The sequence below is a fragment of the Brassica napus genome, chromosome C8 (genome assembly GCF_020379485.1).
Source record: "Brassica napus cultivar Da-Ae chromosome C8, Da-Ae, whole genome shotgun sequence".
Lineage (NCBI taxonomy): Eukaryota > Viridiplantae > Streptophyta > Magnoliopsida > Brassicales > Brassicaceae > Brassica > Brassica napus.
The window spans coordinates 39,104,979-39,129,021 of record NC_063451.1 but is presented as its reverse complement, the minus strand read 5'-3'; the positions used below and the strand labels follow the sequence as shown (position 1 = coordinate 39,129,021).

The following is a 24,043-nucleotide window of genomic DNA, read 5'->3' as shown; positions in this document are numbered from 1 at the left end:
GAAATTGGTAGTATCGCACGAATCAGTCACTTTCTATATATAGTTTGGTGCACATAAGGCAATAGTCCAACAACAACCACAACGAGAGAACACGTTAGAGAGAGAGAACGAAAGAAACGACTTGTCGCGTAATTTCTCCTGTGTGAGTGAGAGATGTTCTAGTTAAGTGGTCTGGTGGTATCCCGCTTGAGGTCCGGTTCCGGTTTTGTTGTGTGAGGTGGTGGTGGATTCAGTCTCGATTTTCGTTACCGACGGGTACTCGTGTATGCTAGCCGTTTTGTAAGTGTGTACATTTTTTTGGTCATATATGAGACTATATTTGAGCAAATACTATCATATGGTAGAAGAAACAATGGCATCAGGCATGGTAGAAGAAACAATGGCATCATGCTATCCATTACTACTCATCATACTATTTGGATAATTCAAAACATTATATGATAAAACATGTGAACTATCAGATACACTATGAATGTTAATACAACTAATGAATTAGTAGAATCTAATATTAATTTTTGAAAAAATGAGTTAAAAATCTCAATTACCATATAAAATTACTTAAAATAATCAGCTGGCTAGTTCGATAGTCATAATTGTTTTTACCTAAGAAATTTGACAATTCTAATTTGGAAATTGCATTACTGACTTAAGATCAGCTTTCTATTTTAATAAATTTAGTTCAATCAAGAACAATAAATATTTAAAATAATTATTTGTCTATTAAAATATCAAAAACTATCCTATAAAATAGTTTTACGGCTTCTTAAATAGAAAATATTACCGTAATTTATGAATACAACGATGAAATATAGAAAACCTAGAGAAAAACTCTAATTTTTTAAAACCAATATATAATATTAAAGTTCTAGCATAAGACCAATTTCATTCTTAGATAACTTGACACCTAAATTTAGAGTCTCGCATAATCGTTTGAGAGTTTCAAACAAAAGATTCTTCTTATTTTTTTCTTATTTTTTTCTTGTTTTTCATTTTTTATTCTTAATGAATTGAAACGTAATCAGAAGCTTGATGAGATATTATTCCCACTAGTACAAACGTGATTTTTTGGAGGTGGAAGTGTTCTTCCAAAAATGCTTTTTGTGATTTTTAAAACAATTTTTCAATATATAGGTACCAATTGTTTTGTTTAATACAAACAAATTATATATAGCTCTCTGCAAGACAAAAGAAGGAAACACAAAACAATGTTCACAAATTCCAAAGCATATATGCCTTAAGCCACGATAAATCAAATACTTATTTGACTCATAAATATGATAAATACTATAATTATCATACAAACTTCAACACTCCAATGTCATAATAAACTAAGAAGCAACAAATAGTTATCAAAGACAAACTTATATGTCCATTGGTGATGACTATGAGGATCATCGTACAATAATTTGGCATGACCTAGAGAGTCTCGGAAAGTTAAGGAGTTCTATGAAGATGTCAGATTCTTCTTTCTTTGGGGCATCATCCAAGCTTAATGTTAGCTTGTGGACAGATTCTCCTTTCTTTAGGGAATCATGCAAACTTAATGACAGTTTTCTTGAGGTTCTCGAGTAAGTAACCCACTAGTGTCATCTCCAATGCCTTCCCTTTCAACGGCCTTTCTATGTCAACATACTCTAGAGATGATAACAGATTCCAAAGCCTGGCAATAACAGTAAGGTCTACCATCTTGGGATTTTCAGAAGTTCCCTGCATGTACAATACAATCGAGACACAAGTTTAAGAATAATTTACTCACAAGTTCATGAGTTTGTTAGATAATCCTCACCACGACAAGAGTTTTTAGATTCGGACAGACTTCAAGAAAGACTGGCAACATCTCCCACATGTAGCTGTCGAATCTGGCACGCAAGGTATATAGGTTACGAAATACCGGTAGTACATATCTTGAGTAATCATATATGACCTAAACAACAACAAAAAAGGCATTAGTGTTAATAAATGAAGTACTACATCGATTGATTTCGAAGAAATATAATTATGTTTGTTGAATTTTGATTGATTAAAAGTTATGATGAGAAATAGTTAATATAAAAAAATAATATATTTATAGTTAAAATTTAAGATGCTTTTAATATATCTGAAAATTCAAAAACATTACATTTCGAACGGAGTGAAATATACAATTGGTTTAAAATTGAAAATCAAGAAAATTTAATACTCCGATAGTGACTTAGAAGTTAAAACATATATAGGTACCTCGAGAGCACTTGAGGAGATGCTCATATCCTTGACCTTAGAGATCCCTACGAGAAAATCACGAACCATCTCTCTCTTTTGTACTTCATTTGCAATTCCTAGTCTCCTTTCAGAAGTCAAGTTAAACACAGTATCTATATCAGCTTCTACAACGGAAGGTGGACTCTTTATTATGAAACTTGAAGTTCGACCATCACTGATCATCAGATACTTAAGCATGGGAGCATCAATTTCAACAAAACGATCTTCCTCATCATAATCCTCGTGATAACCCGCATCATGCATGAAGGTCAACAGAGACTTAGAATGCACACGTAAAATCGGTATTCCATAATCGTAGCTTCTCTCAAAACAAAAGTTTTCAATAACTGGGCATTTTGAGATTAAATTCTCTAATGCCCATTTGTTGGTAAACTCAATGAGGATTAAAACCAAAGTTTTGAGGGAAGGTAAAGAAACATGCTCGGGATTCATTAGGCCCATTCCCACGAGCCTTAGGGACACCAAGTTACTACAAGTGTAAAGTATTGTTGGATGATCATCATGGGATCCCATTCAGAAAAATTGTCCGAAACATCGAGATGTTCAACTTTAAGCCTAGCAGCAGTGTCGACCCAGCGATTGAGAAGACCAGCAGGCTCTTCAAAGTAAAAATAATCGTACCTTAACTTAAACCGATGTATGGACAAACCGTGGTTGCGTTCAAGAAAGTTATCGACAAAACTCACAAATGTTTCGCGTATATAGAAATCCTCGGCGTCCAAATCCAGACCAGGTACGTCTTTCCAGAGAGTTGTCCATCTGGTGGACAACACACTAGTTTGAACCACATCTTTGGTCGGAAGATTTAAGAATATCTGGAATATCAAGCAATCTGGCAAACTGCTTAGCCGATCAACTTCGCTCGGTGGGTTGGTGGAACGAGCAGGTTTCACTCTGGCTGCATCCATGAACGTAAACATCTAATAGAAAAGGAGAGGAGAATAAGGGCTTCTAAAGATTGCTATAGAGGCCATAGAGATTGTGGTGGATTTTGATCTCTACACGTTTCTAATTTCTGAGATGATGAAATTTTCTCACCAAAATTTTCTAGACATTATCTGTGAAGTTGATTTAACACATATCATCTCTATGATCATTTTCACTAAAAAAAATGTGATATGATATACTAATGTTTATTTAATGTTTATTTCTATTTTTTGCAAACTTTTCAAAATATAGTAATAATTCATACGTCATCATTGAATCAAATCAATTCAAATATGTCAATAAATAATATAAGAATATAAATATAGAATATTTTACAAATTTTGAAATATTATTTAGGTATGCTTTTACAATCATACAATTTTTCTTACTAAACAAGATTTTCAAAATTTAAACAATATTTTTTAAAATTATAAATATTAAATCGTAATATCATTTGTTTCCTTTCGATATCTACAAATTTAAGAAATTCTGTTTAGTTTTATATTTTGATAATTATAAAAAAAAAAACATTTTTTATTACTAATTAAGATTTTCAAAATTATATACAATATTTTTTAAAAATTATCAATATTTAATCGTAATATCATTTGTTTTCTTTTGATATCTACAAATTTTAGAAATTCTGTCTAGTTTCATATTTTGATAATTATAAAAAAATTATATCTATTTTTATGAAAATTATACAAGTTATTTAATATATCTTAACCCAAAGAAATAAATGAAAATCTATCAAATCTTTTTGAGTAGTTTTGGCTATCAATCTAGTAATATAGTCAAAGTAATCAAGGTCCAAAATCAAATATCAAATCAAATCTTTCGACATAAGGAAAAAGATATTGGAATCGGTTTCATTTAACTTTCATTGTTGAGTGAATAAGAAAGCATACAATCTTCGTAGTGAAGGACCTCTACTAAATATAATTTTAAATAAATAAAATTATTTATTTATCTTAATTTTATGTTCAAGTAAATTAATATTTATATAAAAATATTGGTATACAATTAATAAAATCTTAAATTTTAACAAAAGTTTATTTAAAAAATTTTAACGCTGCATATGGTGTAGGAAAATACCTAGTACACATTTATATATACTAGTGGGTGATCTTTGTTTCCCGCAAAATTTTGTATTCTTTGCGGTTCAATACTTTTTCATTTTTAAAATAAATTTTTCTTTTCTAAAACATAACTTTTAAAAGATTTTTCTTTTGCTTTTATAAATAAATGCACCTATTTTCATACAATTTATTAATTGAGAGTCATTACTTTACGATATATCTAGTGAAAATCATTAATTTTATTAAATTAATATTGGTTTAAACTTTAGAGGTGTTTTAAATTTACTTATAAAAATATTATATATATATATATATATATATATATATATATTGAGATATTTTACCTTATAAAAATAGTCATTTTAGATTTGTATGCATTCTTGACTAATTAATGGTAACAAATCTTAAATTTTAAGAAAATAATTATTTAGAATAATTAATTTCTTAAAATACAATAGCTGAGATTCTTAGAAAATTCTTTAGTTTGTAAGTAATTATATATTTATAATAAAACATGATTTTTTTCTTAATATGTGTATATGAGATATACATATGAGTCACATTACTATATTTATAATATATCATTAATTTTAACTTAATATTTCATTAATTTTTACTTAGTATATTATTAAGTGTTACTAAATATGTGTATATGAGATATATAATTTTTTTGAGTAGCTTCTAAGAGCAACTCCAAGGCTTATATTCTCTACAATATTGTCCACGATTACGAACAATGGCATCATACTATCCATTAGCTCTACAATATCGTCCATGATTACGAACAATGGCATCACGCTATCCATTACTACTCATCATACTATTCATATATATTTTATAATATTACATGATAAAAAAAATGTGAACTATCATATACACTATGTATAATAATACAATTAATGAATTAGTATAACTTAATATTAGATTTTGAAAAAAAATGAGTTAAAAATCTCAAAAACCATATAAAATTACATAAAAATAATCAGATGACTAATTCGATAGTCATAATTTTTTTACCTAAAAGATTTGGCAATTCTAGTTTGAAAATTGCAATACTGACTTAAGATCAGCTTCTTATTTTAATAAATTTAGTTCAATCAAGAACAATAAAAGCTTAAAATAAATATTTGTCTATTAAAACATCAAAAACTATCCTATAAAATAGTTTAACGGCTTCTTAAATAGAAAAAATTACCGTGATTTATGAATATGATGACAAAAAATAGAAAACCTAGACAAAACCCTAGTTTCTTAAAACCAATATATAATATTAAAGTTCAAGCATAAGACCATTTCCATTCTTAGATAACTTGACACCTAATTTTAGAGTCTCGCGCAATCATTAGAGTCTTTCAAACAAAAGATTCTTCTTATTTTTTTCTTGTTTTTTTTTTCATTTTCTTATTCTTAATGAATTGAAATGTAATCAGAAGCTTGATGAGATATTATTCCCACTAATAAAAAGGTGATTTTTGGAGGTAAAAATGTGCTTCCAGAAATGCTTTTTGTGGTTTTTAAAAGGTCCCAATTGTTTTGTTTAATACAAAAAAAAATTATATAGCCATGCAAGACAAAAGAAGGAAGCACAAAACCATCTTCACAAATTCCAAAGCATATATGCCTTCAGCCACGATAAATCAAATACTTATTTGACTCATAAATATGATAAATACTATAAATATCATACCAACTTCAACACTCCAATGTCATAATAAACTAAGAAGCAACAAATAGTTATCAAAGACAAACATATATGTCCATTGCTGATGACTATGAGGATCATCGTACAATAATTTGGCATGAGCAAGAGAGTCTCGGAAAGTTAAGGAGTTCTATGAAGATGTCAGATTCTTCTTTCTTTGGGGCATCATCCAAGCTTAATGTTAGCTTGTGGACAGATAACAACATCAACAAAAAAGGTATCAGTGTTAATAAATGAAGTATTACATCGATAGTTGGAGAATAATTAACTAGCATTCTCTCGAGTTGATCCATGTTTTAAAAAAAAATGTTTCAAAAACTTAATTTTTTTTGAGAAATATACTTATTTTTTGAGAAATATACTTTTTTGTACAACTACCGGTATTTTTTTTGTACAACCTTCAGTGTATTTTTTGTTAGTTAATAAGAATACATTGTAAATTTTGAAGAAATATAATTTTGTTTATTGAATTTTGATTGATAAAAAGTTGTGAGAAATAGTTAATAACAAAAAATAATATTTAAAGTTAAAATTTAAGATGTTTTTAATATATGTGAAAATTCAAAAACATACATTTTGAACGGAGAGAAATATATAATTGGTTTAAAGTTGGAAATCAAGAAATATAGGTACCTCGAGAGTAGAGGAGGCGATGGTCAGATCTTTCACCTTAGAGATCCCAACGAGAAAATCACGAACTTGTATTTCATTTGCAACTTGTAGCAACATTTCAGTTGTCAAACTAAACACAGTATCTATATCAGCTTCTACAAGGGAAGGCTGATTCTTTATAATGAAGCTCGCAGTTCCACCATCACTGATCCTCAGACACTTAAGCATGGGAGCATCAATTTCAACTATACGATCTTTCTCATAATCATCATTCTTATCCCAATAATGCATGAAGCTCAATAGAGACTGGGAACGCACACGTAAAATGGGCATTCCATCACCGTAAATTCTATCAATACTAACGTTTTCAAGAACTGGGCATTGTGAGATTAACTTCTCTAATGCCCATGGGTTGGTATACTCAATGACGATTAAAACAATATCTTTGAGAGAAGGTAATGAAACACGCTCGGGACTAGGTAAGCTCATTCCCACGAGCCTTAGGGACACCAAGCTACTACAAGTGTAAACTGTTGGATTCATCATGATATCCTGAGCAGATAAATCGTCCGAAACGTCGAGATGTTCAACTTTAAGCCTAACAGTAGTGTCGACCCAGCGATTGACAAGATCAGGCTTATAAGAAGAATCGTACGTTGCCTTAAACAGATGTATGGACGAACCACGGTTGCGTTCAAGAAAGTTATCGACAAAACTCACGAATGTTTCGTGTGTATTGAAATCCTCGGTGTCCAAATCCAGACCATGTACGTCTTTCCAGAGAGTTGTCCATCTGGTGGACAACGCACTAGTCTGAACCACATCTTTGGTCGGAAGATTTAAGAATATCTGGAATATCAAGCAATCTGGCAAATATCTAGTGAAAAATAAATTTTAACAGATTTTTCTTCTCTTTCTATAGATAAATGTACTTGTTTTTATACAATTGTATTCATTTAGAGTCATTACTTTACGATATATCTAGTGAAAATTATTAATTTTATTAAATTAATATTAGTTTAAACTTTAGAAATATTTTGAATTTATTTATAAAAATATGACTTTATGAACAAACATCTTATATATATAAATATATATTTAGAGAGAGAGAGAGAGAGATTTGACCTTATAAAAATAGTAATTTTAGATTTGTATGCATTCTTGACTATTTAATGGTATCAAATCTTCAATTTTAAGAATTATTTATTTAGAAAAAATAAATTTCTTAAAATATTATAGCTGAGATTCTTAGAAAATTTTTTACTTTGTAAGTAATACATATTTATAATAAAACATTGATTTGTTTCTTAATATGTGTATATGAGATATACATATGAGTCACTATATTTATAATATATCATTTGTACTTAATATTTTATTAATTTTTAGTTAATATATAAATTTTTACTTAATATATTATTAAGTTTTACTTAATATATGTATATGAGATATATAAATTTTTTGAGTAGCGTTCTAAGAGCAACTCCATGACTTATATTCTATACAATATCGTTAGTACGAATTATGTCAACACGCTACATAACTGTTTTTATGTTGAAATCCTGTAAATTAATAATTTTGAGACCATAATTAATTTATCAAGTTATTAATACAATTTTTTTTTCTATTTAGAGAAGTATTTTTCAAAAAAATAAGAAAATACTTAATTTGGTGTATGTATATTAATTAATTTTTGAAATTCAACATTAATTAATTTTTTTAATTTGACATCAATTAATTTTTGAAATTCGAAATCAATTAATTTTTTTAATTCGACATTTATAATGAGTTAAAAAACTCAATAACCATATAAAATTGTTTAAAAATAATCAGCTGACTAGTTCGATAGTCATTTTTTTTTTACCTAAGAAATTTGACAATTCTAATTTGACAATTCTTAGTTTATGGGCAAAAACTCGATTTTGCGATTTTGGGAAGAAAACTTGATTTTGATGCTTAACAAATTGGAAGAAAGAATCATATCATATCTTATTTTTTTCTAATTTTATCTTTAAAATTTATGAACAAAAATAAATGAAATATTTCTTTTTCAATTAAATGAATTAACTCTGGTATCAGTCCTAACCCTTGATTATAATAGGGTTAAAATAGGGCTGTGTTAAAATAGTACTGGACTTGTAATAAACAAAAGAGGGTTGGTCCTGTGGTTAATATCCCTATGTATCATTGGGACAGCTAATAACATCGAAGTTGACTCTATTATCAAAAATTCTCCATTCATTGTTAACTCTCAGAAGAATCTTCGGGTGTGATTCAATGAATGATATCATTGTTGACTTGCAAGAATTTTTTGGATGTGATTCAATGAATGATGGTTCGATCCAATAATTGATATTTTCTGATTCCAAACTTTATGGGTCATATATGGGCTCAATCAGTGGGCCACATATGAGATCTCTCTATATTCTTAAAAAGCCGACAAGAATAAAACGAATTGCGAATAATTTAAAAGATGCTTGCAGCCGTAAGCAAAGAATTATTCCAAAGGATAAAGAATCAGTCCAAAAGGCAAATAACTTCGTCCAATGTCAGGGGTTAAACCAAAGATGCAGCAACCTAATACCGAACCGAGTCAAACAAAAAAAAAAAAGCAATAGAGCTAACAAAAAATATTAATCAAATTATCATCAACATCCAATAGTTTTGGAATCCAAAGATTGTTTAAATGTATCACAAAACCTCACAAGAACAGTTTTCTCAATCAATAAAGTAACCAAAAGAATATGATTTTTTTTGTTGACAAATCAATCAAACAACAGAGAATAACAAGAGATCTCTGGCGTCTTCATACACTCGAGAAGACTTGACACCGCAACCAGCAGCAGTTCCGGTTCCTAACCCACCAACTAACCCCTTCGAATCTTGACCCGACCCACCCGTTACACCACCTCCGATTAAATCAGTGACGCCGCGATGGTGGTGGCCGTCGGAAGGAGGATGGTAATAGAGACGCGCCGTCTGAGGACAGTGAGAATGAAACCTCGCCACTATTCTCACGCCTAGATCCAACATCTCCCCGTACTTTCCCATTCTTTGAAGATCTTTTTATTTTTTTTTTGTTCTCTTTCTCTTGAAGAGAGAGACGAGAGAACGATGGAGAGTTTTTCCAAGTCGAGTCAAATTTATAGGATGCAGGAAAAGCGGACCAAGTCTTTTCTCGAGGGTTTCATAGTTATTTCCTGTATTTTTCCCTTGTCCCTACGTTTTATTATATTTTAAATGTGCCCCTCATGTCTATTTATTATATAATGTTACTTACCACAAGTTGTTAATATTAGTTGTTTACTGCTCATGATAACTTATTAAATACCAGATAAATAGTATATCAGAATCAGAGTACTAAATTGAAATTTATTGGTTGACAAAAAAAAAATTGAAATGTTGAAAACCTTTGGGACTGTATATCTATTTATGAAACTATAGGGTCTAAATTATAGGAAACTGAAAATCTTATTCTGAGATGTAAATTTAGCGTTTTTGTTTTTAAGGAACCGGTTTAGCGTTTCTTGACGTTTTTCTTTCTATGTTTTCTAATAATTAATAAGAAATTAATGAATCCGCGTACATTGGGTCGTCCCTTTACCAAACAGTCGCCGCGTATTTTTGACTCCGGCAATACCGCAAAAGTTGCTTGAAAATTAAGCGTTTAGTATCATCCGACTATTTTGGACTTGCTTTAAGACTTTTCGGACTTTAAATTCGTAGCCTATGAATTATTGTTAGTAATATTTTCAAAAAGTAATTAACACAACACACGCTCCACTATGAACTTCTACAAACTGTTACAGCAAATTATACTAGTGTCAAGTGAACTTAATTTTTGACGCATGTTAATTGGGGGTTTTTTACGACAATTGGTTTGTTTTATAGGACAGTTGGTTGAAAAAAAACGTTGGTCAGTTTTTAATTTAAAAAATTGGGCTTTTTTCAAAAGAATGTATATATATATATTTATTTCACTATAAAAGGTAAAAAAACTATTTAAATTTATTTTAGCTCACTTTTATATCTAAAATATGATTTGAATTACTTATAAGGGAAACTTTCCCTTCCTCCATTGTTTCCTTTAAGTAAACAAATCAAATTGATACTTATGATTTATACTAACTTGCCAATTTAATTGAAGATTTGCCACTAATGAGATTGTAAAAACTTCTTGCCAAAAACACTTTTATTAGATTTTACTCCAGAGAAAGTTAGATTGGATTTATAAGATAAGCTGGATTAACCAACCTTGGCTCTAATATCTTTAGTTATTTATGGGCATGTAGTGTAACAGAGCCACTTATAAATTCTAGCGTTCTAGTCCATATATATATATAACATGACAACTTAGATTGTATATAACCAAAAGGTTGCGGAGGAAATATAATATAAATCATACCTGCTTCCAGCAACGTTCTTCATGCAATCTACAAAAAAAAATAAGGAAGCGAAGGAACCTATGATCATTGTACATCATATTTGGGGGGGGGGGGGGGGGGGGGGGGGTAATGAAAATAAAAGTATATACACATCAAATAATTTTTGGTCCTTTTCAATTTTATTTAATATATTTATAATTTTTTATATATATAAAAATATAGATTTATAAAAAAAAATAGGCTCTTTAATTATTATTATACGGGGGGACACGGGCGGTCCCCCAGTGAAAAATTGTGAAAAATTGTGTGTAGCTTTCAAGTTTCAATTTGTAGAGTATTCGATCAAATAATCTTTTACTATTAAAAGAATATGGAAGTTGCGTTTCATACCTTGTAAATATAGGGATCAAGTCTTCCTCCCGTGCCAAACCTCTGCACTTCCTCCATCTTCAACAACCTTCTTAAGGATACCAAACATGATGAGGTTGCGATGGTTGGATCAGTACTATAACCCTATGATTATCTTCGACTAGCTCCAGCGTACATAATAGGGGCATGAAAACATACTGCTTATCTAATTAATGAAACCTAATCCATGGATAAAATGTAACAAGTATGTCTATTGTTTGGTGTAGTGAAGTATGATGAGAGTACATTCTGAGAGCTTTGCTTGTATCTGGTGTGTTGCCGAGAATCTGACGGATTTGAACCTCAGAAGCAGAGGCTGAGGAAAGAAACTCCAAGATATCTTTTGCTCTACGGCGTATAGAACTCGACCTGCTACTTTCTTTCTTCTTCACTTCCACTTTTACCCTCTTGTAACTTTTCTGGTTTCTGAGTTTGCTTATGCTTGCAGTGGTGGAAACCTCACTCGAACCAGTCGACAAGTATGACGACTCTTCTTTCGAATCAACGGAGCATGTGGAGAGATCACACACAAAGTACACAAAGTTGAAAGATTCGCAAGTGGCCTGAGAACAGCGTTTTCTTGCTATCTACGTAAAACCATCAAAATAAAAAAAAGGCTAATCAATCTAACTTCTCAGTGTTTCAATTCCATACGATCTAGTGAACAATCCACACGATTACGATTACTCTGAATCAGAGACACGTGGTGAAGAGTTTGTACCTTGAGATTCATGAGACTGAATCGATCTCCAGCATACTTGATTTCGAATCCGCGATCGTTACCATCGCTTGATAGAACCGAGCCGAACGATCCAGATCCGGTAGATTTCAAAATCAAGCTCAGATTCGAGCTTCCTTCCTCACACCACTTGCTCACATAGCTCGATTTCTCCACAGATCTTAACCTATGATTAACAAAGATGATAATCACGAACAAAGAGGAAAATATCACAGATCTGAATCGCGATGCTTGTAAATTAGCTCAGGAATTAAAACGAATCGGTTGTGCGATGCGACCTTGTAGGTGAGAAGAACACCGGTCCATAGGAAAGGAAGAGGAGAGAAGAAGCAACTGTTATCTCCGTCGTAGAAGGAAACTACGTCATCTTCTAGATTCGCTTCCGAGCTAAGGTTCCTCTGAGTCTCTGTCAATGGCGGGATGATATGATCCTTTTGAATTTTACTCTCTCCTCCCATCAAAGGCACATACATATACACTGTCACTGTCACAAAAATAGCTGTCGAGCCCTTATTGATAGGCCCATTTAAGGCCTAGTAATGGCCCATATACATCCGTCACCGAGTCACAGAGACCTCATAGTCATGTAGCATACTCCGATTTGCGCAGCTATATCATTAGTAATAACAGAAAAATAATGTAATATTATATAACATAATCAATATGGTCATACGACATGATTAGAGGGTGTTACATACACGTGACGTGGTGTCGAAAAAGGAAGCCATTAGAAGGCTGAGAAGAATCAACAACGTTGGTGATGAGGATAATATCCTTGATTGAGACATTTTTATGAAATAAACGTTTAGAAATGATTTTTATGTTAATACAAGTATTAGTTCTTACATCTGTCAACTCGGGAGAGGGAGAGGTCGGGATTATCTTTGACAGTGGAGCCGGTGGTGTAAATCCATGAGTATGAGTCTCCCCCACCTGCTGCTGAAGTTTCTCCAGATCCTCTCCACGTGTACGCTTTCGATTCGCGGGGGATTTCACCTGTAGAAAAAAATATTAAAGAAATGAATGCTCTCCATGGATTTCGGTATTTCCAAAACATGCGAGAGCTCTATCTGAACCTCAGAATGTGGATGTCGATAAATCACAACCTCGTCTTCTGGAACCCATCCGTCTCGAATCTTCATTGCTTTCCTTAGAGTACCATCCGGTCTCTGTGTAGGCTTTATAATCCTCGCCGCCGCCGTGTCTCCCGGTGTCTCCTTTTCCAACAGATTTGGCGAAGAAGCAGTGGAGATTACTTTATCCGCCGTATCAGTCACCACGTTCCAAGGTCGTTTAATTCGTGGACGCACCACCAGTGACACCACGGCATCCTTGACATCACCATCATTCGCCGCCGCCGTGTCTCCAGGTGTCTCCTTCTCGGCTTCAAACAACACGATAGCCTACATCATTAGATACAACAAAACAAATTACGAGACTGTAAAGTTAAAACAGATTCGGCGAAGAAGGGGTGGAGTAACCTTCGACCTGATTCTCCGCCGCCGTGCCATCTCCAGATAGCGGTGACACCATGGCATCCTTTACATCATTCCCTGCCGCCGTGTCTCCCTCCTACATCATCAGATTCAACAAAACAATTACGAGACTATAAATTTAAACAGATTCGGCGAAGAAGCTGTGGAGTAACCTTCGACTGATTCTCTGCCGCCGTGTCATCTCCAGATAGCGGTGACACCACGGCATCCTTGACATAATTCCCCGCCGCCGTGTCTCCCCCCTACATCATCAGATTCAACAAAATAAATTACGAGACTGTAAGTTAAAACAGATTCGGCGAAGAAGCGGTGGAGTAACCTTCGACTGATTCGCCGCCGCGTTCTTCACACTCGGATCTACCTCCTCTTCTTCATCATTAGCCATTTTCTCGATAAGGATCGCCACAGCGTTTTGGTCTCCCTCCTACATCATCAGATTCAACAAAACAAATTACGTGACTGTAAAGTTAAACATATTCGGCGAAGAAGCGGTGGAGTAACCTTCGACTGATTCTCCGCCGCTGTGCCATCTCCAGATATCGGTGACACCACGGAATCCTTGACATCATTCCCCGCCGCCGTGTCTCCCTCCTACATCATCAGATTCAACAAAATAAATTACGAGACTGTAAAGTTAAAATAGATTCGGCGAAGAAGCGGTGGAGTAACCTTCGGCTGATTCGCCGCCGCGTTCTTCACACTCGGATCTACTTCCTCTTCTTCATTGTTAGCCATTTTCTCGAGAAGGATCGCCACAGCGTTTTGGTCTCCCTCCTACATCATCAGATTCAACAAAACAAATTACGTGACTGTAAAGTTAAACAGATTCGGCGAAGAAGCGGTGGAGTAACCTTCGACTGATTCTCCGCCGCCATGTCATCTCCAGATATCGGTGACACCACGGCATCCTTGACATCATTCCCCGCCGCCGTGTCTCCCTCCTACATCATTAGATTCAACAAAACAAATTACGAGACTGTAAAGTTAAAACAGATTCGGCGAAGAAGCGGTGGAGTAACCTTCGACTGATTCTCCCCCGCGTTCTTCACACTCGGATCTACCTCCTCTTCTTCATCGTTAGCCAATTTCTCGAGAAGGATCACCACATCATTTTGGTTTCCCTCTTACATCATCAGATTCAACAAAACAAATTACATGACGGTAAAGTTAAACAGATTCGGCGAAGAAGCGGTGGAGTAACCTTCGACTGAGTCTCTGCCGCCGTGCCATCTCCAGATATCGGTGAAACCACGGCATCCTTGCCATCATTCCCCACCGCCGTGTCTCCCTCCTACATCATCAGATTCAACAAAACAAATTACGAGACTGTGAAATTAAAACAGATTCGGCGAAGAAGCGGTGGAGTAACCTTCGACTGATTCGCCGCCGCGTTCTTCACACTCGGATCTACCTCCTCTTCTTCATCGTTAGCCAGTTTCTTGAGAAGGATCGCCACAGCATTTTGGTCTCCCTCCTACATCATCAGATTCAACAAAACAAATTACATGACTGTAAAGTTAAACAGATTCAGCGAAGAAGCGGTGGAGTAACCTTCAACTGATTTTTCGCCGCCGTGCCATCTCCAGATATCGGTGACACCACGGCATCAATATGGTCATACGAGATGATTAGAGGGTGTTACATACATGTGACGTTGTGTCGAAAAAGGAAGCCATTAGAAGGCTGAGATGAATCAGCAACGTTGGTGATGAGGATAATATCCTTGATTGAGATATTTTCATGAAATAAACGTTTAGATATGATTTTTATGTTAATACAAGTATTAGTTCTTACATCTGTCAACTCGGGAGAGGGAGAGGTCGGGATTATCTTTGACAGTGGAGCCGGTGGTGTAAATCCATGAGTATGAGTCTCCCCCACCTGCTGCTGAGGTTTCTCCAGATCCTCTCCACGTGTACGCTTTCGACTCTCGGGGGATTTCACCTGTAGAAAAAAATATTAAAGAAATGAATGCCCCATCTGTCTCGAATCTTCATTGCTTTCCTTAGAGTACCATCCGGTCTCTGTGTAGGCTTTAGAATCCTCGCCGGCGTCGTGTCTCCCGGTGTCTCCTTTTCCAACAGATTTGGCGAAGAAGCAGTGGAGATTACTTTATCCGCCGTATCAGTCACCACGTTCCAAGGTTGTTTAATTCGTCTAATTCGTGGACGCACCACCGGTGACACCACGGCATCCTTGACATCACCATCATTCGCCGCCGCTGTGTCTCCATGTGTCTCCTTCTCGGCTTCAAACAACACGATAGCCTACATCATTAGATACAACAAAACAAATTACGAGACTGTAAAGTTAAAACAGATTCGGCGAAGAAGGGGTGGAGTAACCTTTGACCTGATTCTCCACCGCCGTGCCATCTCCAGATAGCGGTGACACCACGGCATCCTTTACATCATTCCCCGCTGCCGTGTATCCCTCCTACATCATCAGATTCAACACAACAATTACGAGACTGTAAAGTTAAACAGATTCAGCGAAGAAGTTGTGGAGTAACCTTCGACTGATTCTCTGCCGCCGTGCCATCTCCAGATAGCGGTGACACCACGGCATCCTTGACATCATTCCCCGCCACCGTGTCTCCCTCCTATATCATCAGATTCAACAAAATAATTACGAGACTGTAAGTTAAAACAGATTCGGCGAAGAAGCGGTGGAGTAACCTTCGACTGATTCGCCGCCGCGTTCTTCACACTCGGATATACCTCCACTTCTTCATCGTTAGCCAGTTTCTCGAGAAGGATCGCCACATCGTTTTGGTCTCCCTCCTACATCATCAAAACAAAACAAATTATGTGACTGTAAAGTTAAACAGATTCGGCGAAGAAGTAGTGGAGTAACCTTCGACTGATTCTCCGCCGCCGTGCCATCTCCAGATATCAGTGACACCACGTCATCCTTGACATCATTCCCCGCCGCCGTGTCTCCCTCTTACATAATCAGATTCAACAAAACAAATTACGAGACTGTAAAGTTAAAACAGATTCGGCGAAGAAGCGGTGGAGTAACCTTCGACTGATTCGCCGCCGCGTTCTTCACACTCGGATCTACCTCTTCTTCTTCATCTTTAGCCAGTTTCTCCAGAAGGATCGCTACAGCATTTTGGTCTCCCTCCTACATCATCAGATACAACAAAACAAATTATGTGAATGTAAAGTTAAACAGATTCGGCGAAGAAGCGGTGGAGTAACCTTCGATTGATTCTCCGCCGTCGAGCCATCTCCACCTGCTGCTGAGGTTTCTCCAGATCCTCTCCACGTGTTCGCTTTCGACTCGAAGGGGATTTCACCTGTAGAAAAAAATATTAAAGAAATGAATGCTCTCCATGGATTTCGGTATTTCCAAAACATGCGAGAGCTCTATCTGAACCTCGGAATGTGGATGTCGATAAATCACAACCTCGTCTTCTGGAACCCATCTGTCTCGAATCTTGATTGCTTTCCATAGAGTACCATCCAGTCTCTGTGTAGGCTTTAGAATCCTTGCCGCCGCCGTGTCTCCCGGTGTCTCCTTTTCCAACAGATTTGGCAAAGAAGCTGTGGAGATTACTTTATCCGTCGTATCAGTCACCACGTTCCAAGGTCGTTTAATTTGTCTAATTCGTGGACGCACCACCTGTGACACCACAGCATCCTTGACATCACCATCATTCGCCGCCGCTGTGTCTCCAAGTGTCTCCTTCTCGGCTTCAAACAACACGATAGCCTACATCATTAGATACAACAAAACAAATTACGAGAATGTAAAGTTAAAACAGATTCGGCGAAGAAGGGGTGGAGTAACCTTCGACCTGATTCTACGTAGCCATGCCATCTCTAGATAGCGGTGACACCATGGCATCCTTGACATCATCCCCGCCGCCGTGTCTCCCTCCTATATCATCAGTTTGAACAAAACAATTACGAGACTGTAAAGTTAAACAGATTCGGCGAAGAAGCTGTGGAGTAACCTTCGACTGATTCTCTGCCGCCGTGCCATCTCCAGATAGCGGTGACACCACGGCATCCTTGACATCATTCCCCGCCGCCGTGTCTCCCTCCTACATCATCATATTCAACAAAACAAATTACGAGACTGTCAGTTAAAACAGATTCGGCGAAGAAGCGGTGGAGTAACCATCGACTGATTCGCTGCTGCGTTCTTCACACTCGGATCTACCTCCTCTTCTTCATCGTTAGCCATTTTCTCGAGAAGGATCGCCACAGCGTTTTGGTCTCCCTCCTACATCATCAGATTCAACAAAACAAATTACGTGACTGTAAAGTTAAACAGATTCGGCGAAGAAGCGGTGGAGTAACCTTCGACTGATTCTCCGCCGCCGTGCCATCTCCAGATATCGGTGACACCACGGCATCTTTGACATCATTCCCCGCCGTCGTGTCTCCCTCTTACATCATTAGATTCAACAAAACAAATTACGAGACTGTAAAGTTAAAACAGATTCGGCGAAAAAGCGGTGGAGTAACCTTCGACTGATTCTCCCCCGCGTTCTTCACACTCGGATCTACCTCCTCTTCTTCATCGTTAGCCAATTTCTCGAGAAGGATCGCCACTTCGTTTTGGTTTCCCTCCTACATCATCAGATTCAACAAAACAAATTACGTGACTGTAAAGTTAAACAGATTCGGCGAAGAAGCGGTGGAGTAACCTTCAACTGATTCTCCGCCGCCGAGCCATCTCCAGTTATCGGTGACACCACGACATCCTTGACATCATTTCCCGCCCGTGTCTCCCTCCTACATCATCAGATTCAACAAAACAAATTATGAGACTGTAAAGTTAAAACAGATTCGGCGAAGAAGAGTGGAGTAACCTTCGACTGATTCGCCGCCGCGTTCTTCACACTCGGGTCTACCTCCTCTTCTTCATCGTTAGCCAGTTTCTCGAGAAGGATCGCCACAGCGTTTTGGTCTCCCTCCTACATCATCAGATTCAACAAAACAAATTACGAGACTGTAAAGTTAAAACAGATTCGGCGAAGAAGCGGTGGAGTAACCTTCGACTGATTCTTCACACTCGGATATACCTCCTCTTCTTCATCGTTAGCCAGTTTCTCAAGAAGGATCGCCACAGCGTTTTGGTCTCCCTCCTACATCATCAGATTCAACAAAACAAATTACGTGACTGTAAAGTTAAATAGATTCGGCGAAGAAGCGGTGGAGTAACCTTCGACTGATTCTCCGCTGTTGTGCAATCTCCAGATATCGGTGACACCACGACATCCTTGATATCATTCCCCGCTGCCGTGTCTCCCTCCTACAATATCAGATTCAACAAAACAAATTACGAGACTGTAAAGTTCCAAGGTCGTTTAATTCGTCTAATTCGTGGACGCACCACCGGTGACACCGCGGCATCCTTGATATCACCATCATTCGCCGCTGCTGTGTCTCTCGGTGTCTCCTTCTCGGCTTCAAACAATAAGATTGCCTACATCATTAGATACAACAAAACAAATTACGAGATTGTAAACTTAAAACAGATTCGGCGAAGAAGCGGTGGAGTAACCTTCGACTGATTCGCCACCACGTTCTTCACACTCGGATCTACCTCCTCTTCTTCATCGTTAGCCAGTTTCTCGAGAAGGATCGCCATATCGTTTTGGTATCCCTCCTACATCATCAAAACAAAACAAATTACGTGACTGTAAATTTAAACAGATTCGGCGAAGAAGCAGTGGAGTAACCTTCGACTGATTCTCCGCAGCCGTGCCATCTTCAGATATCAGTGAAACCACGTCATCCTTGACATCATTCCCCGCCACCGTGTCTCCCTCCTACATCATCAGATTCAACAAAACAAATTACGAGACTGTAAAGTTAAAACAAATTCGGCAAAGAAGCGGTGGAGTAACCTTCGACTGATTCGCCGCCGCGTTCTTCACACTCGGATCTACCTCCTCTTCTTCATCGTTAGCCAGTTTCTCGAGAAGGATCGCCACATCGTTTTGGTCTCCCTCCTACATAATCAAAACAAAACAAATTACGTGACTGTAAAGTTAAACATATTCGACGAAGAAGCGGTGGAGTAACCTTCGACTGATTCTCTGCCGCCGTGCCATCTCCAGATATCGGTGACACCAAGGCATCCTTGACATCATTCCCCGCCGCCGTGTCTCCCTCCTACATCATCAGATTCAACAAAACAAATTACGAGACTGTAAAGTTAAAACAGATTCGGCGAAGAAGCGGTGGAGTAACCTTCGGCTGATTCGCCGCCGCGTTCTTCACACTCGGATCTACCTCCTCTTCTTCATCGTTAGCCAATTTCTCGAGAAGGATCGCCACAACGTTTTGATCTCCCTCCTACATCATCAGATTCAACAAAACAAATTACATGACTGTAAAGTTAAACATATTCGGCGAAGAAGCGGTGGAGTAACCTTCGACTTACTCTCCGCCGCTGTGCCATCTCCAGATATCGGGGACACCACGACATCCTTAACATCATTCCCCGCCGCCGTGTCTCCCTCCTACATCATCAGATTCAACAAAACAAATTACGAGACTGTAAAGTTAAACATATTCGGGGAAGAAGCAGTGGAGTGACCTTCGACTGATTCTCCGCCGCCGTGCCATCTTCAAATATCAGTGACACCACGTCATCCTTGACATCATTCCCCGCCACCGTGTCTTCCTCCTACATCATCAGATTCAACAAAACAAATTACGAGACTGTAAAGTTAAAACAGATTCGGCGAAGAAGTGGTGGAGTAACCTTTGACTGATTCGCCGCCTCGTTCTTCACACTCGGATCTACCTCTTCTTCTTCATCGTTAGCCAGTTTCTCGAGAAAGATCGCCACAGCGTTTTGGTCTCCCTCCTACATCATCAGATTCAACAAAACAAATTACATGACTGTAAAGTTAAACAGATTCGCCGAAGAAGCGGTGGAGTAACCTTCGACTTATTCTCCTCCGCTGTGCCATCTCCAGATATCGGTGACACCACGACATCCTTGACATCATTCCCCGCCCGTGTCTCCCTCCTACATCATCAGATTCAACAAAACAAATTATGAGACTGTAAAGTTAAAACAGATTCGGCGAAGAAGAGTGGAGTAACCTTCGACTGATTCGCCGCCGCGTTCTTCACACTCGGGTCTACCTCCTCTTCTTCATCGTTAGCCAGTTTCTCGAGAAGGATCGCCACAGCATTGTGGTCTCCCTCCTACATCATCAGATTCAACAAAACAAATTATGTGACTGTAAATTTATAGAGATTCGGCGAAGAAGCGGTGGAGTATCCTTCGACTGAATCTCCGTCGATGTGCCATCTCCAGATATCGGTGACACCACGGCATCCTTGACATCATTCCCCGCCGCCGTGTCTCCCTCCTACATCATCAGATTCAACAAAACAAATTACGAGACTGTAAAGTTAAAACAGATTCGGCAAAGAAGCAGTGGAGTAACCTTCGACTGATTCGCCGCCGGGTTCTTCACACTCGGATCTACCTCCTCTTCTTCATCGTTTGCCAGTTTCTCGAGAAGGATCGCCACAGCGTTTTGGCTCCCTCCTACATCACCAGATTCAACAAAACAAATTACGTGACTGTAAAGTTAAACAGATTCGGTGAAGAAGCGGTGGAGTAACCTTCGACTGATTCTCCGCTGCCATGCTATCTCCAGATATCGGTGACACCACGGCATCCTTGATATCATTCCCCCTCGCCATGTCTCCCTCCTACATCATCAGATTCAACAAAACAAATTACGAGACTGTAAAGTTAAAACAGATTCGGCGAAGAAGCGGTGGAGTAACCTTCGGCTGATTCGCCGCCGCGTTCTTCACACTCGGATCTACCTCCTCTTCTTCATCGTTAGCCATTTTCTCGAGAAGGATCACCACAACATTTTGGTCTCCCTCCTACATCATCAGATTCAACAAAACATATTACGTGACTGTAAAGTTAAAGAGATTCGGCGAAGAAGCGGTGGAGTAACCTTCGACTGATTCTCCGCCCCTGTGCAATCTCCAGATATCGGTGACACCACGGCATCCTTGACATCATTCCCCGCCGCCGTGTCTCCCTCCTACATCATCAGATTCAACAAAACAAGTTACGAGACTGTAAAGTTAAAACAGATTCGGCGAAGAAGCGGTGGAGTTACCTGCGACTGATTCGCCGCCGCGTTCTTCACACTCGGATCTACCTCCTTTTTTTCATCGTTGGCCAGTTTCTCGAGAAGGATCGCCACATCGTGTTGGTCTTTCCGTCGAGTTTCTCCAACCTTGCTAAGATCTCTTCGATTTTTCTCTCCATTTTCTCTCTCTTTCTCTCTCTCAGATGATTGTTGGTGATAGTGTTTGTTAGGGGGAGTGGAGGGGTTTGAATTTATAACAAACCCTCCCCTTGATTATTAATTAACGAGAATTTCAAAATCTATTTTTCATAAATTAACCAGAATTTTAAAATCTATTTTTCACATATCCCTTTCTAACAGCGATGGCTTTTGGCGCTATGGAGCGATGACCTCAACGCTTTGTTACAATATTAGAAAATAAAAGATTATATGAAAATTCGTAAAAGGTTTTACATTATAAACCTCAAAAGCTGAAAAGTTGTAGGTTTTGACATCAATTTGTTTTCTCTTTGCTTAGCAAGAAAGCTTCTCCTACAAAGATCCAAAAAAAAAAAGAAGGCAGAAGCGAGCGCTGCTAGTACAACTTATGTGCATTCTAGGCAGCAGATTCTTATACGATTGAATAAGATCCCGCAAATCAGCTCCGACGGAATCAATAGAAGCGCGTGGTCGCCGGAGATCTGGGGATCCGACGCGGTTAATCGAGTCGGCGCTTCCGCCTAGGGTTTGGATCAGGAGGAGTAAGGAAGGTTGGAGAGGGTAATGCATTTATGTTTTTTTTTTTTTTGGACAAAAGTTTATTTAGGTTACCATTAACTGATTTAAACCAATCATTGATATAATCTAAACCAATAAACCTGATTGCTTTATATAAACCTCCAGATATAATATCCAATTTTCCCAAATCGTTATTACGGCAACAAAAGAGAAACAAAGAGTTCATGGCTCATTATTGTTAATCCAGATTACTACTTATTCTTCTTCATCAACAAAGAGTTAATGGCTCATTATCGTTAATCCATACCAACGATTACTACTTCTTCATCTTCATCCTCTCCTCCTCCTCCAGGATCTTCTCCTCCTTCTCTTCCAACTCACCCCAGAAGGCCAACCTGTTAGTACGACGAACCGCCTAGCATACATACATACACAATACTGAAATATCTGATCTCCCCCAGCCCCCAAAGAAAATAAAATAAAATAGTTCTTACATCTGTCAACGCCGGAGCGGGAGAGGTCGGGATTATCTTTGACAGTGGAGCCGGTGGTGTAAATCCATGAGTATGAGTCTCCCCCACCTGCTGCTGAGGTTTCTCCAGATCTTCTCCACATGTACGCTTTCGACTCTCGGGGGATTTCACCTGTAGAATTTTTTTTTTAAATGAATGCTCTCTATGGATTCCAAAACACGCGAGAGCTCTATCTGAACCTCAAAATGTGGATGTCGATAAATCTCAACCTCGTCTTCTGAAACCCATCCGTCTCGAATCTTCACTGCTTTCCTTAGAGTACCATCCGGTCTCTGTGTAGGCTTTAGAATACTCGCCGCCGCCGTGGAGATTACTTTATCCGCTGTCCCAGTCACCACGTTCCAGACAGGTCGTTTAATTCGTCTAGGACGCACCACCGCCGCCGCCGTGTCTCCCGGTGTCTCCTTCTCCGATTCAAACAACACGAGCGCGTCCTACACCATCAGATACAACCGATTACAAGACTGTAAAATTAATCAGATTTTGGAAGAAGCAGTGGAGATTACTTTATCCGCCGTATCAGTCACCACGTTCAAGAGAGGTCGTTTAATTTGTCGACGCACCAACGGTGTCACCACGTCATCCTCGTCATCCTCCGCCGCCGTGTCTCCCGGTGTCTCCTTCTCCGCTTCAAACAACACGAGCGCATCCTACACCATCAGATACAATAGATTAAGTGACTGTAAATTTAAAACAGATTCGGCTGTGGAGTAACCTTCGACGACTGATTCTCGGCCATTTCTACCTCCTCTTCTTCATCTTGCAGTTTCTCCAGAAGGTTGGCCACAGCTCTTTGGTCTTTGCGACGTAGACTCTCCAATTTCTCCAACCTTGCTAAGATCGCTTCCATTTTTCTCTCCATTTTCTCTCTCTTTCTCTCTCTAGGATGATTGTTGGTGATAGTGTTTGTTAGGGGGAGTGGAGAGGGGGGGAGAGAGAAGTTTGAATTTATAACAAACCTTCCCCTCCATTTGATTATTAATTAACGAGAATTTCAATATATATTTTTCACAAATTAACCAGAATTTCAAAATCTATTTTTCACATACTCATGGCGCAAATTTTACATTATAAACCCCAAAAGC

The 24,043-nt window shown here is 37.8% G+C and overlaps 3 protein-coding genes and 2 pseudogenes across 3 annotated transcripts; all 5 read right to left on the bottom strand.

Annotated features, from left to right (window-relative positions):
* Positions 1–977: 977 nt before the first annotated feature.
* Positions 978–3,167, bottom strand: LOC106413309 (annotated as a pseudogene).
* Positions 3,168–5,122: 1,955 nt separating this feature from the next.
* On the bottom strand, positions 5,123–8,068 carry LOC106424841 (F-box/LRR-repeat protein 13-like). The gene is made up of 2 exons (XM_048766984.1): positions 8,064–8,068; positions 5,123–7,456 (listed from the first exon to the last, which is right to left on the bottom strand). Exons 1-2 carry the CDS (start codon positions 8,066–8,068, stop codon positions 6,571–6,573), a joined length of 891 nt encoding a protein of 296 aa, XP_048622941.1. The 3' UTR covers positions 5,123–6,570.
* Positions 8,069–9,194: 1,126 nt separating this feature from the next.
* BNACNNG76190D lies at positions 9,195–9,715 on the bottom strand. Its single transcript, XM_013854567.3, has one exon. It carries the CDS (start codon positions 9,628–9,630, stop codon positions 9,349–9,351), a length of 282 nt encoding a protein of 93 aa, XP_013710021.2. The 5' UTR covers positions 9,631–9,715; the 3' UTR covers positions 9,195–9,348.
* A 1,539-nt stretch (positions 9,716–11,254) lies between these two features.
* Positions 11,255–12,478, bottom strand: LOC106414980 (annotated as a pseudogene).
* A 323-nt stretch (positions 12,479–12,801) lies between these two features.
* Positions 12,802–23,808, bottom strand: LOC125592012. Its single transcript, XM_048766983.1, has 50 exons — positions 23,674–23,808; positions 23,465–23,608; positions 23,168–23,392; positions 22,920–23,069; positions 21,568–21,657; positions 21,386–21,490; positions 21,172–21,307; positions 21,037–21,140; positions 20,876–20,958; positions 20,729–20,791; positions 20,522–20,609; positions 20,340–20,444; positions 20,172–20,261; positions 20,005–20,094; positions 19,823–19,927; positions 19,655–19,744; positions 19,477–19,581; positions 19,309–19,398; positions 19,131–19,235; positions 18,960–19,052; positions 18,789–18,878; positions 18,619–18,711; positions 18,443–18,540; positions 18,271–18,358; positions 18,089–18,193; positions 17,921–18,007; positions 17,739–17,843; positions 17,572–17,661; positions 17,406–17,495; positions 17,075–17,327; positions 16,814–16,911; positions 16,632–16,736; positions 16,464–16,550; positions 16,286–16,390; positions 16,120–16,209; positions 15,960–16,043; positions 15,608–15,874; positions 15,402–15,551; positions 14,977–15,081; positions 14,809–14,898; positions 14,627–14,728; positions 14,459–14,548; positions 14,277–14,381; positions 14,109–14,198; positions 13,927–14,031; positions 13,760–13,849; positions 13,600–13,683; positions 13,167–13,514; positions 12,958–13,107; positions 12,802–12,885 (listed from the first exon to the last, which is right to left on the bottom strand). Exons 1-50 carry the CDS (start codon positions 23,806–23,808, stop codon positions 12,802–12,804), a joined length of 5,724 nt encoding a protein of 1,907 aa, XP_048622940.1.
* Between the last annotated feature and the right edge of the window lie 235 nt (positions 23,809–24,043).

Bases quoted from the DNA above. Each gene is read 5' to 3' on its own strand.
- BNACNNG76190D (XM_013854567.3), bottom strand. From the start codon at position 9,630: ATGGGAAAGTACGGGGAGATGTTGGATCTAGGCGTGAGAATAGTGGCG.
- LOC125592012 (XM_048766983.1), bottom strand. From the start codon at position 23,808: ATGGAAGCGATCTTAGCAAGGTTGGAGAAATTGGAGAGTCTACGTCGC. The intron at 20,610-20,728 runs GTAGACCCGAGT...CTGATGATGTAG, and splicing joins CTAACGATGAAGAAGAGGAG to GAGGGAGACACGGGCGGGGA. The intron at 19,582-19,654 runs GTTACTCCACCG...TTGATTATGTAG, and splicing joins CGGCAGAGAATCAGTCGAAG to GAGGGAGACCAAAACGATGT.